Below are 17,221 nucleotides of genomic sequence, written 5' to 3'. Positions count from 1 at the left end.
TTGAGTATCTAGAACCTCTTGAATCTTCAGGATCTCCAAAATTTCTGGAACCTTTAAAACATGTAGAATTTCTAGAATCTCTGGAATTTTTGGAATTTCTAGAATTCCTCGAAAAGAATTTTGAGCATTAGATTCTTTAAAACCTCTAGAGCGTCTAGAATATTTAGAATCTCTGGAATTGGTGAAACCGCTGTGGATTTCTTGGAACTTTTGTGATCTATAGAATCTCTACAATGTTTAGAATCTCTAGAATTGATAGAACTGCTAGACTCTTAAACTTTGGATTTCTTAAAATCTTAGGACCTTTGGAATCTACAAAATCTCTAAAACCTCCAGAATCTCTAGAATCATTAGAATCCCTAGAATTTTTGAAATTTCTAAAATTGCTGGAACAGCTAAACTCTAAACCCTTGAATTTATTGTAACTTTTAGGATGTCCAGAATTTTTACCAACATCTACAGAATCACCAGCATCTTCATAATCTCTAGAACTTCTAAAATCTCTAGAACTTGTAGAAACTTTAAAATTTCTAGAATTTTTCCGATTTCTAAAATGTTTCGAAGCTTTAGAATCCCTAGAATTACTGGAACCACTTGAATTGAATTTCTTGGAGTCTTTAGAACCACTAGAATTTCCGGAATCTTTAGCATCTCTAGAATCTCCCAGAACCTCTAGGAGCTCTAAAACCACTAGAATCTCTAGAATTTTTAAAATATCTAGAATTTATAGATCGGTAAACTCTAAAACTTTGGATTTCTTGAACTCTTTAGAATTTTTAACATCTTCAGAATCTCGAAAATTCCAAGACTTTCTAGAATATTTAGTCTCTCTAGTTGCAGTTTTTAGAATTTCTTGAATCCTTGGAATCTCGCGAATCCTAAGAACTTCTAGAAACTTTTGCTTAATTTTCTCTAGAATGTCTAGAACCTCTAGAATCTTCAGAATCTCCTAAATTTCTAGAACACTTAAAACATGTAGAATTTCTAGTATTTTTGGCAATTCCAGACTTTCCAGAGCTTGTAGATTCTTTAAACGCTCTAGAGCGTCTACAATTGATCAAATTGTAAACTGACATGTGCACAAACAATAGTGATGTATTGTAATTAAGGCACTAATAAACATTATTATTATTAATAATGTTTAGAATCTATAGAATTGTTGAAACCGCTGTGGATTTCTTGGAACTTTTGGGATCTGTAGAACCTCTAGAATTTTTAGAATTTCTATAATTTTCGGAATTTCTCGAATCTTTAGAATTGATGGAACGCTAGACTCTACAACTTTGGATTTCTTAAAATCTTAGGATCTTTAAAATCTTCAAAACTTCAAAATCTCTAAAACCTCCAAAATCTCTAAAATCTTTAGAATCCCTAGAATTTTTGGAATTTTTAAAATTGTTGGAACGGCTAAACTCTAAACCGTTGAATTTCTTGAAATTTTTAGAATCTCTTCATAATCTCTAAAATCTCTAGAAGTTGTAGAGACATCTGTAGAATCTTCAGAACCTCTAGAATCTTCAGGATTTCCCAAATTTCTAGAACTCCTCGGATTTTTATAATCTGCAGAATTTTTAGCATTTCCAGACTTTCCACAGCTTCTAGATTCATTAAAACATCTACAGCCTCTAGAATCTTAGAATCTCTAAAATTGCTGGAACCACTGTGGATTTCTTGGAATTTTAGGATCTGTAGAATCTCTAGACTCTTTAGAATCTTTATAATTTTTGGAATTTCTAGAATTTCTCGAATTTTTAGAATCTCATCATCTAGAACATTTAGAATCTCCAAAATCTTTAGTACCTACAGAATCCCCAAAACCTCTAAAACGTCTAGGATTCCTAGAATTTTTAGAATATTTAGAATCTTTAACTAACATCTAAAGAATCACCAGAATGTTCATAGAACATGTTTCTACATCTCTAGAACTTGTAGAAACTCTAAAATTTCTAAAATGTTTCGAAGCTTTAGAATCCCTAGAATTACTGGAACCGGAGTCTTTAGGACCACTAGAATTTCCTCTAGAAGCTCTAAAACCACTAGAATCTCTAGAATTTTTAAAATATCTAGAATTTCTGGAACGGTGAACTCTAAAACTTTGGATTTCTTGAACTCTTTAGAATTTTTAACATCTTCAGAATCTCGAAAATTCCAAGAATTTTTAGAATCTTTAGTCTCTCGAATTTTTGCAATTTTTAGAATTTATTGAGTCCTTAGTCTCTTGAATCCTTAGAACTTCTAGAATCTTTTGCCTAATTTTCTCTAAAATGTCTAGAACCTTAAAACATGTAGAATTTCTAGAATTTTTAGCATTTTCAGACTTTCCAGAGCTTCTAGATTATTCAAAACCTCTAGAGCGTCTAGAATCTTTACAATCTCTAGAACTGCTGGAACAGCTGTGGATTTCTTGGAACTTTTATGATCTGTAAAATCTCTAGAATCTTTAGAATTTCTAGAACTTGTAGAAAATTAAAAATTTCTAGAATTTTTCGGATTTCTAAAATTTTTCAAAGGTTTAGAATCCCTAATCCCTAGAATTACTGGAACCGCTTGAGTTGGATTTCTTGAAGTCTTTAGAACCATTACAATTTCCGGAATCTTTAGCATCTCTAGAATCTCCCAGAACCTCTGGACGCTCTAAAACAACTAGAATCTCTAGAATTTTTAGAATATCTAGAATTTCTGAAACCGGTAAACTCTAAAACTTTGGATTTCTTGGAGTCTCTCGAATTTTTGCAATTTTTAGAATTTCTTGAGTCCTTGGAATCTCTTGAATCCTTAGAACTTCTAGAAACTTTTGCTTAATTTTCTCTAGAGAATGTCTAGAACCTCTAGAATCTTCAGTGGATTTCTTGGAATTTTTAGGATCTATAGAATCTTTAGAATCTCTAGAATTTCTCGAATCTTTAAAATCTCTAGAATATTTAGAATCTCCGGAATCTTCAGTAGAATTCCTAGAATTTTTAGAATATCTAGAATTGCTGAAACTGCTAAACTCTAAACCCTTGACTTTATTGGAATTTTTAGAATCTCCAGAATCTCTAACATCTACAGAATTTCTTGGAATTTCCAGAATCTTAAACACCTACAAAATTATCAGAATCTTCATAATCTCTAAAACCTCTAGAAACTTTAAAGTAATTGCAAAATCGATATTTCGTCATACAAATTTCCCATTTTAAAAATGTTTTAATTTTCATGTTGTGAAAAGAAGTCCACAGAAACTAAAACAAAATGGCAAAATGTAAGCCCGCCCACCCGCCCTATCTCAATTGTGACGATTTTGTTATTCTTAGAAACTTAAAACATGTTTAAAATGGTAAATTTTTGTAAGAAAATAAGGATTTTGCAGTTAGGCTCCGCCCCCTTGGTTCACGCCGAATAAAAAAATCATCACGATTGAGACAGGGCGGGTGGGCGGGGCTACATTTTGCCTTTTTTCTTAATATGTGTAGACTTATTTCGACAACAAGAAACTGAAAACATGTCTAAAATGGTAAATGTTTGTAGTATAAACCCTTTAAATACGGAAAAGGTTGAACATTAAAGTTACTAAGCTTATAAATGACAATTTTCAGCTTTAAAAGCAACGTCAGCGAGAACGTCAACAGCAACTTTGGATGTTTACCCTTGCTTGCTCGAAACTAAGGTCGTCAGATTGAAGAAACCACACGCAACTTTGACTGATGCTTTAATCGATTATTACATGTGTAAATTATATATATATATATATATATTTATAAACAGTGCACCTATACGTAAGCCGAGCCTCCAAAAAATAGTAGATACATTCTCTTTAAATCCTATCAAAATAGTCAACAGTGTCTCCAGACTTGAAATCTCCTTTCTCCAGCAGTCCCAACAGCTTTCCCACCGTCTGTTCTGGGGTCAAAATCGTGGTCTCCTTCACCTTGCGGAAGCTGTTTTGGACCTCCTCGCTCTGCGCGGTCGCTATAATTCCATCAAACATGCTGGTATCGACAGGCCCCGGGGAATAGTTCAAAACAACAACGTTGGGCTCCTCCAAAGCCAGCACCTTGAAGAGCATCTCCCTCGCGGCTTTGGAAGCGCCGTACATCGCTAAATTCTTGAACGGCGTCCTCCCGCAAAGTGAGGTTATGTTGACGACGACCAACTGCGGGGCAATCGGGCGAATCTTGCGAACGAAAACGGAATTTAGTGCCGCCGCTGAGAACAAATTTAGGTCGAAGTGTTTCCTCCACTCCTGAAAGCTACACAAGTCGGTCGTTTGCTTGACTTCTCCTGTCGTGCCGGCATTGTGGAAGACGATCCCGAACTCGATGCCTGCGGTGTCCACCGACGTAGTTACGCTGTCGAGTATGAGTTCGTAGGTTTTGACATCAGCGGTTGCTAAATCTACGGAATGAGTGATGACCGTCAGCGACTTGTCTACTTCTTGGATTTGGGTTTTGGTTTGTTCGAGGTCGTTTCCCGAGCGCGCTAACAAAACGATTATGGAGTTTTGGTTGAGGTTTCGAGATATTTCAAGCGCGATTGTGCGGCCGATACCTACAATTTTTTTTTTTAATTTTGGCGACCGTGAATTTGGTTTTTCTTACCTCGAGAAGCCCCTGTTACTAAAACGATGGCTTTCTTTGAAAAGTCAATTGATGTCATTATTGCTGCTCGTGTCCGACTCTTTCTCGCTATCACTGGTCTCTAATTGATCGTAGTTGATCAGTTCCACCACTTCGCCTTTATTTAGGGCTTGTTTCTGCGGGAGAATTGTTCGAATGAGCTGAGAATTCCCCACGGGGGTATCTAGATCGTTGTTTTCCTCGAAGTGCGTCTCACCGTTGAGTAAATTCTGCATGCAAGCTTCCCTCTTTTCGATCAGTTGCTTCAGCACATTGGGGTCATTTTTTATGTCGTGGAGTTTTTTTTCTGCAAAGTGAGGTTATGTTGGATCGGATCAAGTGGAAATTTTTTACCTAATATTGCTAAATATTGCTGCGAATCCGGCAAGGTGTCGCTTACTGTTGGAATGAAATTGTCTTCGAAGGTCAGACGTGAAAATTTGGTTTCGACGACTGTACTTTCGTTTGCGGTCAAGCCCCAAGGATCCATAAGAAGTGATTTGGTGACTTTGATTTATTTTAATTTGCAGTTGTTGTATGTTATTAACGGGTTATCAACAAGGTTGCATTGCTACCAACGCAATAAACCACAATAAGTAAACAACCATAAACGAGCAAGTATAATCGGACGAAAAGTGCACAGTTGGCTGGGTGCGAGGACACGCCCAAGCACGCAGTGGACGGTTCTATTGGTCTCAAACAGTGTCCTTCCGGCGACATTGGTCGAAAGGTCCTCATTTCATTACAGTAATTTGAAATCAGGATTACGTACATATGATTGCGTAATGTTGGGTTAATACTTAAATTTTGCTATTTACAAAGTAATCGTTTATATAAATAATTCTAGAGATTCTAGAGGTTTTGGAGACTTTGGAGATTCTAGTGATCCTAAAGATTTTAAGAAATCCAAAGTTTTAAAGTCTAGCGGTTCCAGCAATGCCTCTACCTAGAATTTCTCGAATCTTTAGAATATCTAATCACTAGAGTTAATGGAACTGCTAGACTCTAAAACTTTGGATTTCTTAAAATCCTTACGATCTTTAGAATTTTCAATATCTCTAATAAAATCTCTAGAACTTGTAGAAACTTTGAAATTTCTAGACTTTTTCGGATTTCTAAAATTGTTCGAAGCTTTAGAATTTCTAATCCCTAGATTTACTTGGACTCTTTAGAATCTTTAACATCCTCAGAATCACGAAAATTTCAAGAATTTCTAGAATTTTTAGTCTCTCGAATTTTTGGAATTTTTAGAATTTTTGAATCCTTAGAGTCTCTAAAATCTTTAGAATACAGAATCTTTTGCCTCTCCATAATTTTTTCCAGAATGCCTAGAACAATACTTCTAGAACCCTTAAGACATGTATAATTTCTAGAATCTCTGAAATTTCTAGAATTTCTCGAAGTTTTAAAATCTGCAGAATCTTTAGCATCTCCAAAACCTATAGAATCCTTAAATCTCTAGAATTTTTAGAATCTCTAGAATTGCTGGAAGTGCTAGACTTTAAAACTTTTGATTTCTTAAAATCGTTAGGCTCTTTGGAATTTCTAAAACCTCTAGAATTTTTGCAATTTTTAGAATTTATTGAATCTTTAGAACTTCTAGAATCTTTAGAATCCAGAATCTTTCGCCTCTCCATAATTTTCTCTAGAATGTCTAGAATCTCCAGAATCTCCAAAATTTCTAGAACCCTTAAAACATGTAGAACTTCCAGAATCTGCAGAATTTTTAGCATTGGACTTTTCAGACCTTCTAGATTCTTTAAAACCTCTAGAGCCTCTAGAATCTCTAGAATTGCTGGAACCGCGGCTAATTTCTTGGAACTTTTAGGATTTTTGGAATTTCTATAATTTCTCGAATCTTTAGAATTTCTACAACATTTAGAATCTGCGGAATCTTTAGTACCTATAGAATCCCCAGAACCTCTACAATCTCTAAAACGACTAGAATTCCTAGAATTTTTAGAATATCTAAAATCTTTAACTAACATCTACAGAATCACCTGAATTTTTATAATTTCTAGAATTTTTCGGATTTCTAAAATTGTTCGAATCTTTAGGATCTCTAATCCCTAGATTTACTGAATTTCTTGGACTCTTTAGAATCTTTAACCTTATCCTCAGAATCACGAAAATTTCAAGAATTTCTAGAATCTTTAGTCTCTCGAATTTTTGGAATTTTTAGAATTTATTGAATCTTTAGAACTTCTAGAATCTTTAGAATCCAGAATCTTTTGCCTCTCCATAATTTTCTCTAAAATGTCTAGAATCTCCAGAATTTCGAAAATTTCTAAAACCCTTAAAACATGTAGAATTTCTAGAATCTGCAGAATTTTTAGCATTTCCGGACTTTCCAGATCTTCTGGATTCTTTAAAACCTCTAGAGCCTCTAGAATCTCTAGAATTGCTGGAACCGCTGTGAATTTTTTGGAACTTTTAGGATCTGTAGAATATCTAGAATTTTAGATTTCTTGAATCTTTAGAATTTTTAAAACATTTAGAATCTCCGGAATTTTTAGTACCTAGAGAATCCCCAGAACTTCTACAATCTCTAAAACGTCTAGAATTCCTAGAATTTTTAGAACATCTATAATCTTTAACTAACATCTATAGAATCACCAGAATTTTCATAATCTCTAGAATCTCTGAAATTTCTAGAGCTTGTAGAAACTAAAATTTCTAGAATTTTTCGGATTTCTAAAATTGTTCAAATCTATAAGATCTCTAATCCATAGAATTACTAGAACCGTTTGAATTGGATTTATTGGAATCTTTAGAACCATTAGAATTTCCAGAATCTTTAGCGTCTGTAGAATCTCTCGAATTTTGGATTTCTCGAATCTTTAGAATTTTTACAACACTTAGAATCTCCGGAATTTTTAGTACCTAGAGAATCCCCAGAACCTCTATAATCTCTAAAACCTCTAGAATTCCTAGAATTTTTAGAATATCTAAAATTGTTAACTAACATCTACAGAATCACCAGAATTTTTATAATCTCTAGAATCTCTGAAATATCTAGAACTAGTAGAAACTTTAAAATTTCTAGAATTTTTCGGATTTCTAAAATTGTTCGAATCTTTAGGATATCTAATCCCTAGATTTACTGAATTTCTTGGACTCTTTAGACTCTTTAGAATCTTTAACATCCTCAGAATCACGAAAATTTCAAGAATTTCTAGAATATTTAGTTTCTCGAATTTTTGGAATTTTTAGAATTTCTTGAATCCTTAGAACTTCTAGAATCTTTAGAATCCAGAATCATTTGCCTCTTCATAATTTTCTCTAGAATGTCTAGAATCTCCAGAATCTCCAAAATTTCTAGAACACTTAAAACAAGTAGAATTTCTAGAATCTGCAGAATTTTTAGCATTTCCGGACTTTCCAGACCATCTAGATTCTTTAAAACCTCCAGAGCCTCTAGAATCTCTAGAATTGCTGGAAACGCTGATAATTTCTTGGAACTTTTAGGATTTTTGGAACTTCTAGAATTTCTCGAATCTTTAGAATTTCTAGAACATTTAGAATGTCCGGAATCCTTAGTATCTATAGAATCCCCAGAACCTCTACAATCTCTAAAACGACTAGAATTCCTAGAATTTTTAGAATATCTAAAATCTTTAACTAACATCTACAGAATCACCTGAATTTTCATAATCTCTAGAATCTCTGAAATATCTAGAACTAGTAGAAACTTTAAAATTTCTAGAATTTTTCGGATTTCTAAAATTGTTCGAATCTTTAGGATCTCTAATCCCTAGATTTACTGAATTTCTTGGACTCTTTAGAATCTTTAACCTTATCCTCAGAATCACGAAAATTTCAAGAATCTCTAGAATCTTTAGTCTCTCGAATTTTTGGAATTTTTAGAATTTATTGAATCTTTAGAACTTCTAGAATCTTTAGAATCCAGAATCTTTTGCCTCTCCATAATTTTCTCTAAAATGTCTATAATCTCCAGAATTTCGAAAATTTCTAGAACCCTTAAAACATGCAGAATTTCTAAAATCTGCAGAATTTTTAGCATTTCCGGACTTTCCAGACCTTCTAGATTCTTTAAAACCTCTAGAGCCTCTAGAATCTCTAGAATTGTTGGAACCGCTGTGAATTTTTTGGAACTTTTAGGATCTGTAGAATATCTAGAATTTTAGATTTCTTGAATCTTTAGAATTTTTAAAACATTTAGAATCTCCGGAATTTTTAGTACCTAGAGAATCCCCAGAACTTCTACAATCTCTAAAACGTCTAGAATTCCTAGAATTTTTAGAACATCTATAATCTTTAACTAACATCTATAGAATCACCAGAATTTTCATAATCTCTAGAATCTCTGAAATTTCTAGAGCTTGTAGAAACTAAAATTTCTAGAATTTTTCGGATTTCTAAAATTGTTCAAATCTATAAGATCTCTAATCCATAGAATTACTAGAACCGTTTGAATTGGATTTGTTGGAATCTTTAGAACCATTAGAATTTCCAGAATCTTTAGCGTCTGTAGAATCTCTCGAATTTTGGATTTCTCGAATCTTTAGAATTTTTACAACACTTAGAATCTCCGGAATTTTTAGTACCTAGAGAATCCCCAGAACCTCTATAATCTCTAAAACCTCTAGAATTCCTAGAATTTTTAGAATATCTAAAATTGTTAACTAACATCTACAGAATCACCAGAATTTTTATAATCTCTAGAATCTCTGAAATATCTAGAACTTGTAGAAACTTTAAAATTTCTAGAATTTTTCGGATTTCTAAAATTGTTCAAATCTTTAGGGTCTCTAATCCCTAGATTTACTTAATTTCTTGGACTCTTTAGAATCTTTAACATCCTCAGAATCACGAAAATTTCAAGAATTTCTAGAATATTTAGTCTCTCGAATTTTTGGAATTTTTAGAATTTCTTGAATCCTTAGAACTTCTAGAATCTTTAGAATCCAGAATCTTTTGCTTCTTCATAATTTTCTCTAGAATGTCTAGAATCTCCAGAATCTCCAAAATTTCTACAACCCTTATAACATGTCGAATTTCCAGAATCTGCAGAATTTTTAGCATTGGACTTTTCAGATCTTCTAGATTCTTTAAAACCTCTAGAGCCTCTAGAATCTCTAGAATTACTGAAACTGCTGTGGATTTCTTGGAACTTTTAAAGTCTGTAGAATCTTTAGAATCTCTAGAATTTTTGGAATTTCTATAATTTCTCGAATCGTTAGCATCTCTAAAACATCTAGAATACGTAGAATTTTTAGAATGTCTAGAATCTTTTACCAACATCTAGAGAATCACCAGAATCTTCATAATCTCTAGAATCTCTAAAATCTCTAGAACTTGTAGAAACTTTGACATCTTCAAAATCTCGAAAATTTCAAGAATTTCTAGGAACGTTAGAGTATTACGAATTTTTGGAATTTTTAGAATCCTTAGTATCTCCTGAATCATTAGAACTTCCAGAATCTTTAGAATCCAGAATTTTTTGCCTCTCTATAATTTTCTCTAGAATGTCTAGAAGCTCTAGAATCTTTAGAACCTCGAAAATTTCAGGAACCTTTAAAACATGTAGAGTGTCTAGAATCTCTGGAATTTTTGGAGTTTCTAGAATTCCTCGAATCTTTATAATTTGCAAAATTGTTGGCATTTCCTGACTTTCCAGAGCTTCTAGATTCTTTAAAACCTTAGAGCCTCTAGAATCTTTAGAATCTCCAAAATTTCTAGAACCCTTAAAACATGTAGAATTTCTAGAATCTCTGGAATTTTTGGAATTTCTAGAATTCCTCGAATCTTTATAATCTGCAAAAATTGTTGGCATTTCCTGACTTTCCAGAGCTTCTAGATTCTTTAAAACCTTAGAGCCTCTAGAATCTTTAGAATCTCTAGGATTATTGCTCAAACCACTGTGGAATTATTAGAACTTCAGGATCTGTAGAATCTTTAGAATTGATGGAACTGCTAGACTTTAAAACCTTGGATTTCTTAAAATCTCTAGGATCTTTGGAATCTTCAAAAGCTCTAAAACCTCCAGAATCTCTAGAATATTTAGAATTCCTTGACTTTTTAGAATCTCTAGAATTGCTGGACTCGCTAAACTCTAAACCCTTAATTTTTTTGGAATTTTTAGAATCTCCACGATCTTTAAATAATATTTGCAGAAATATCTAGAGCCTCTAAAATCTCTAAAGAAATTTTTAAAATGTCTAGAATTTTTCGAATTTCTAAAATTTTTCAAAGCTTCAGAATCTCTAATCCTTAGAATTACTTGAACCGCTTGAGTTTAATTTCTTGGAGTCTTTAGAATCATTAGAATTTCCAGAGTCTTTAACATCTCTAGAATCTTCCAGAACCTCTAGAAGCTCTAAAACTATTAGAATCTCTAGAATTTTTGAAACCGGTAAACTCTAAAACTTTGGATTTTTTGGATTCTTTAGAATCTCGAAAATTTCAAGAATTTCTAGAAGCTTTAGTCCCTCGAATTTGTGGAATCTTTCGAATTTCTTGATTCCTTAGAATCGTCTGCATTCTTAGACCCTCTAGAATCTTTAGAATCCAGAATCATTTGCCTCTCCATAATTTTTTCTAGAATGTCTAGAACCTCTAGAATCTTCAGAATCTCTAAAATTTGTAGAACCCTTAAAACATGTAGAATTTCTAGAATCTCTGGAATTTCTAGAATTCCTCGAATCTTTATAGCACCATTATAGTCTGCAGAATTTTAGCATTTCCAGACTTTCCAGAGCTTCTAGATTATTTAAAACCTCTAAAGCCTCTAGAGTCTTTAGAATCTCTAATCTCTAGAATTACTGGAACCACTCGACTTGGATATTTTCGAGTCTTTAGAACCCTTAAAATCTCTAAAACTACTAGAATTTCTAGAATTTTTAGAATCGCTACAATTTCTGGAACTGCTGGATTTCTTGGAATCTTTACAATCTTTATCATTTTCAGAATCTCCAATATCTCAAGAGTCTCTAGAATTTCTTGAATCTTTAGAATCTCTGATCTCCATAATTGATGGAACTGCTAGACTCTAAAACTTTGGAATTCTTAAAATCTATAGAATCACCAGAATCTTCATAATCTCTGGAACCTCTGAAATCTCTAGAACTTGTAGTAATTTTAAAATTTTTAGAATTTTTATAATTTCTATAAATTTTCAAAGCTTCAGAATCTCTAATTCCTAAAATTACTAGAACCGCTTGAGTTTGATTTCTTGGAGTCTTTAGAATCATCAGAATTTTCAGAATCTTTAGCATCTCTAGAATCTTTCAGAACCTCTAGAAGCTCAAAAAGCACTAGAATCTATAGAATTTTTAGAAAATCTAGAATTTCTGAAATCGGTAAATTCTAAAACTTTGCATATTTTGGAGTCTTTAGAACTATTAGAATCTCCAACATCTCAAGAATCTCTAGAATTTCTTTTAATCTTTAGAATCTCCAGAATCCTTCAAACCCCTAGAATCTTTAGAATCCAGAATTTGTATCATCTCCACAATTTCCAGAATCTCTAAAATGTCTAAAACCTCTCGAATCTTTAGAATTTCCAAAATTCCTAGGACGTTTAACACACCTAGAATTTCTAGAATCTCTGGAATTTTTGGAATTTCTAGAAATAAGTGTCTTCTAGTTCAAATAACCGACTTGTTTTACTCCTCGATCTATACCTGTGAAACATATTTGAAATAATATACTACTAATAAAACTTGTGTTGATTTTTAAACAAAATTTGTTTAGCCAATAGACTTCTCACACGTTGTCATATTTCGTCACTTGCTTTTTCGTACCAACCTCACCAAGTCACCAGCGTTTAAAATCATAATATACCTAGTAAAGTAACCCCACTTTTCGTATTTGTGTAAAATAGGAAAATGTCCAAACAGACGACTAAACAAATATCTGACCACAAAAACAAAAAGTTACGGACCCCCAGTAACAAAAAACCTCCCTTTTGTGCACAAAACTTGAAACCTTACACCTGTACAACCTGCAAGTACTCAACTCATTTAAAAGTCTTTTTCAAAGAACACAGCCACTCAAAGGAAAAACAGAAGCCACCACAAACATTAAAGCACTACTTTTGTGACATATGTGGCCTTCGAACTCACTCCATCGTGTTTTTCTTGGTACACAAGCGAAAATGCGCACCCAAAGCAATAAACCTCAACTACCGAACAATACTAATGTACAGATGCAAACAGTGCCCTTTCCAGATAAAACGACTACACAAACTGCGACAACACGTGGAAAAAATCCACTCCACATGTTTCGACGCATCCAAATGGGACAAGTTTAACATGAACATCATCCTCCCGAAGCTCGTCCGTTGCGGCTTATGTTCACACATGTGCGTCAGATCGTCGTTGCGACACCACATTGCCGATAAACACCCCAGTCAAAGTGCCAAAGCCAAACTGTACAAATGTGATCGATGCCAGAAGTCGTTCAAGAACAAAAAGTATTTTCAAGTACATCGGCGGTCCAAGCACACGAGTGAGGGGTATAAGTGTGAGCAGTGCTCTTTTAAAACCAATTACGAAAGTACGTTGCAAAACCACGTGAAGGTTTACCACTCGGAGAACGCTAAGTGGTTTCAATGTGAATTGTGCGAGTATAAAGGGCGAACAAGCAAACTGTTGAACGATCACAAAACGAACATCCATGAGCTGAAAACGTTGGTGCGGTGTGGGCTTTGCAATTTTGTGACGAATCATAAGGTCTCGCTGAAAAAACACATAGGGTGTAAACATGGTAGAGATATTGAGAGGCTGACAAAGCTAAATGCTAGAATTGGCAGTTAGTTAACGTGGAAAAATGTCGACAGAATGACGATTATTTTTGCTGTTTAAGTTTAACACATACGTTTTTGAGAATTGTGTTACTTTTATTTACTTATTTATTTTTTTTGAGAAAACAAGGTTATGTTTATTATGTATTGCTGGTTGCCTAAAACAATAAATGCGAAATAAAAAATAAAATTCTGGTGTAGTTTTCACTATGGAAAACCCAACAGTACAATTAAAATTACGCAATAATCACGAAATTTGATATATTTACCGTTTATTTTATTATTTGGTTGACCAACGGATTCATCTGAACATAACCTCACTTTCGCGAATCGTCAAAAAATGCTGAATTACCAGTGGAAAAAGAATTTAAATACACAATCGACAAGGGTTTACGTACAAGGTACAGGTTTAATTCCAACGAGCACACTTATTCCTGAGAATTGTGTTACTTTTCACCCCTTATGACAAAACCAGGTTATGTTCTAGAAATTTTAAAGTTACTACAAGTTCTAGATGTTTCAGAGATTCTAGAAATTGTGAAAATTCTGGTGATTCTGTAGATGAGTAGATGGTAGTTAAAGATTCTAGATGTTCTAAAAATTCTAGAGATTTAAGGATTCTATAGCTTTTGGAGATGCTGAAGATTCTGCAGATTCTAAAGATTCTAGAAATTCCAAAAATTCCAGAGATTCTAGAAATTCTACATGTTTTAAGGGTTCTAGAAATTTTGGAGATACTAAAGATTCTAGAGGTTCGAAGGATTCTAGAAATACTTGAAATTTTCGAGATTCTGAAGATGTTAAAAATTCCGAAGAGTCAAATAAATCCAAAATTTTAGAGTTTACCGGTTCCAGCAAATCTAGATATTCTAAAAATTCTAAGAATTCTAGAGGTTTTAGCGATTGAAGAGGTTCTGGAGATTCTCTAGGTGCTAAAGATTCTGGAGATTCTAAACGTTCTCGAGATTCTAAAAATTTTAGAGATCCTAAAAGAAAATCCACAGCCGTTTCAGAAATTCTAGAGATTCTAAAGATCCTAGAGACTCTAGAAGTTTTAAAGAATCTAGAAGCTCTGAAAAGTCTGGAAATGCTAAAAATTCTGCAGATTATAAAGACTCGAGGAATTCTAGAAATTCCAAAAATTTCAGAGATTCTAGAAATTCTACATGTTTTAACGTTTTTAGAAATTTTGGAGATTCTGAAGATTCTAGAGGTTCTAGACATTTTAGAGAAAATTATGGAGAGGTAAAAGATTCTGGATTCTAAAGATTCTAGAAATTCTAGAATTCCAAAAATTCTAGAGATTCTTCAGATTTTGGAGATTTTAAAGATTCCAACCAGTTCCAGAAATTCTAGATATTCTAAAAATTCTAGAGATTCTAGTGGTTTTAGAGATCCTATAGGTTCTGGAGATTCTAATAGTTCTAAAGACTCCAAAATATCCAAATCGAGTTGTTCCAGTAGTCCTAGGAATTAGAGATTCTAAAGATCCGATAAAATTTAGAAATCCGAAAAATTCGAGAAATTTTAAAGTTTCTAGAGGCTTCAGAGATTCGAGAGATTATGGCGATTCTGTACGTGTTAAAGATTCTGGAAATTCTAAACATTCCAAGGAATTCATGGCCATAGAGTTTAACTGCTCCAGCAATTCCAGATATTCTAAAAATTCTAGGAATTCTAGACGTCCTAGAAATTGTAGAGGTTCTGGGGATTCTAAATATTCTAAAGATTCTAGATATTCTACACATCCTAAAAGTTCCAAGAAATCCATAGCGGTTCCAACAGTTTTAGAGATTCTAAAGAATCTAGAAGCTCTGGAAAGTCTGGAAATGCTAAAAATTCTGCAGATTATAAAGACACAGAGAATTCTAAAAATTCCAAAAATTCCAGAAATCCTAAAAATTCTACATGTTTTAAGGGTTTACAAATTTTGGAGATTCTGATGATTATAGAGGTTCTAAGAATTCAGGAGATTCTAAGGATACAAGAAACTCTAAAAATTCCAAAAATTCTAGACACTAAAGATTCTAGGAATTCTGGAAATTTTCGAGATTCCAAAGATGTTAAAAATCCCAAATATTAAAAAAAATCCAAAGTTTTAGAGTTTACCGGTTCCAAAAATTCTAGAGTTTCTAGTGGTTTTAGAGCTTCTAGAGGTTCTGGGAGATTCTGGAAATGCTAAAGATTCTGGAAATTCGAATGGTTCTAAAGACTTCAAGAAATCCAACTCAAGCAATTCAACTAATTTTAAAAATTCTGCAGATTATGAATTTTCGAACAATTATAGAAATACGAAAAATTCTAGAAATTTTTGAAGTTTATACAAGTTCTAGAGATTTTAGAGATTCTCTAGGTACTAAAGATTCTGAAGATTCTAAATGTTCTAGAGATTCTACAGGTCCTAAAAGTTCTAAGAAATCCACAGCGGTTACAGCAATTCTAGAGATTCTAAAGATTCCAGAGGCTCTAGAGGTTTTAAAGAATCTAGTAGCTCTGGAAAGTCTGGAAATGGTAAAAAAATCCAAAAATTTCAGAGATTCTAGAAAATCTACATGTTATAAAGGTTCTAGATTGTAAAGATTCCAGAGATTCTAAGGATTCAGGAGTTTCTTTCGAGAGACTAAAGATTCTAGAAATTCTTCAAATTTTCGAGATTCTGAAGATGTTAAAAATTCTAAAGAGTCCAAGAAATCTAAAGTTTTAGAGTATACCGGTTCCAGAAATTCTAAATATTCTAAAAATTCTATTATATTTTAGAAATTCTAGACATTATGAAGATTCTGGTGATTCTGTAGATGTTAGTTAAAGATTCTGGAGATTCTAAACATTCCAAGGAATTCAAAAGTTTAGACTTTGGCAGTTCCAGCAAATCTAGATATTCTAAAAATTCTAGGAATTCTAAACGTTCTCGAGATTCTAAAAATTCTAAAGATCCTAAAAGATTCAAGAAATCCACAGCCGTTCCAGAAATTCTAGAGATTTTAAAGATCCTGGAGACTCTAGAGGTTTTAAAGAATCTAGAAGCTCTAAAAAGTCTGGAAATGCTAAAAACTCTGCAGACTATAAAGATTCGAGGAATTCTAGAAATTCCAAAAATTTCAGAGATTCTAGCAATCCTACATGTTTTAAAGGTCTACAAATTTTGGAGATTCTGATGATTATAGACGTTCTAGACATTGTAAAGAAAATTATGGATTCTAAAGATTCTAGAAGTTCTAAGGATCCAGGAGATTCGAAGGATTCAAGAAATTCTAAAAATTCCAAAAATTCGAGACACTAAAGATTCTAAAAAAGATGTTAAAAATTCCAAAGATTCCAAGAAATCTAAAGTTTTAGAGAGTACCGGTTCCAGAAATTCTAGATCCCAAAAATTCTAGAGTTTATAGTGGTTTTAGAGCTTCTAGAGGTTCTGGGAGATTCTAGAGATGCTAAAGATTTTGGAAATTCTAATAGTTCTAAAGGCTCCAAGAAATCCAACTCAAGCGGTTCCAGTAATTCTAGCGATTTGAGATTCTAAAGCTACAAACAATTTTAGAAATCCGAAACATTCTAGAAATTGTAAACTTTCTAGAGCTTATAGAGGTTTTAGAGATTCTAGAGATTATGAAGATTCTGGTGATTCTGGAGATTCTAAACATTCCAAGGAATTCGAGGGTTTAGAGTTTAGCAATTCTAAAAATTCTAGGAATTCTAGACGTTTTAGAGGTTGTAGATGTTCTGGGGATTCTCCAGGTAGTAAAAATTCTGATGATTCTAAATGTTCTAGAGATTCTAAAGGTTCGAGAAATTCTAGAGATTCTACAGATCCTAAAATTTCCAAGAAATGCACAACGGTTCAAGCAGTTCTAGAGATTTTACA

At 33.1% G+C, this 17,221-nt stretch overlaps 2 protein-coding genes across 2 annotated transcripts; one reads left to right on the top strand and one right to left on the bottom strand.

The window, feature by feature from the left end:
• Positions 1-3,675: 3,675 nt before the first annotated feature.
• Positions 3,676-5,246, bottom strand: LOC135132717 (sepiapterin reductase). Its single transcript, XM_064060902.1, has 3 exons — positions 4,950-5,246; positions 4,578-4,902; positions 3,676-4,527 (listed from the first exon to the last, which is right to left on the bottom strand). Exons 2-3 carry the CDS (start codon positions 4,633-4,635, stop codon positions 3,794-3,796), a joined length of 792 nt encoding a protein of 263 aa, XP_063916972.1. The 5' UTR covers positions 4,636-4,902; positions 4,950-5,246; the 3' UTR covers positions 3,676-3,793.
• Positions 5,247-12,445: 7,199 nt separating this feature from the next.
• Positions 12,446-14,291, top strand: LOC135131819 (zinc finger protein 90-like). The gene is made up of 2 exons (XM_064059669.1): positions 12,446-13,370; positions 14,218-14,291. The coding sequence occupies exons 1-2, from the start codon at positions 12,446-12,448 to the stop codon at positions 14,289-14,291; spliced, it is 999 nt and encodes a 332-aa protein (XP_063915739.1).
• The last annotated feature ends 2,930 nt before the right edge of the window (positions 14,292-17,221 follow it).

Source organism: Zophobas morio, unplaced genomic scaffold, assembly GCF_036711695.1.
Source record: "Zophobas morio isolate AGI-343-1 ecotype UQ-CSIRO unplaced genomic scaffold, CSIRO_AGI_Zmor_V1 ptg000021l, whole genome shotgun sequence".
Classification (NCBI taxonomy): Eukaryota; Metazoa; Arthropoda; class Insecta; order Coleoptera; family Tenebrionidae; genus Zophobas; species Zophobas morio.
This window is presented reverse-complemented; position numbering and strand designations above follow the sequence as displayed.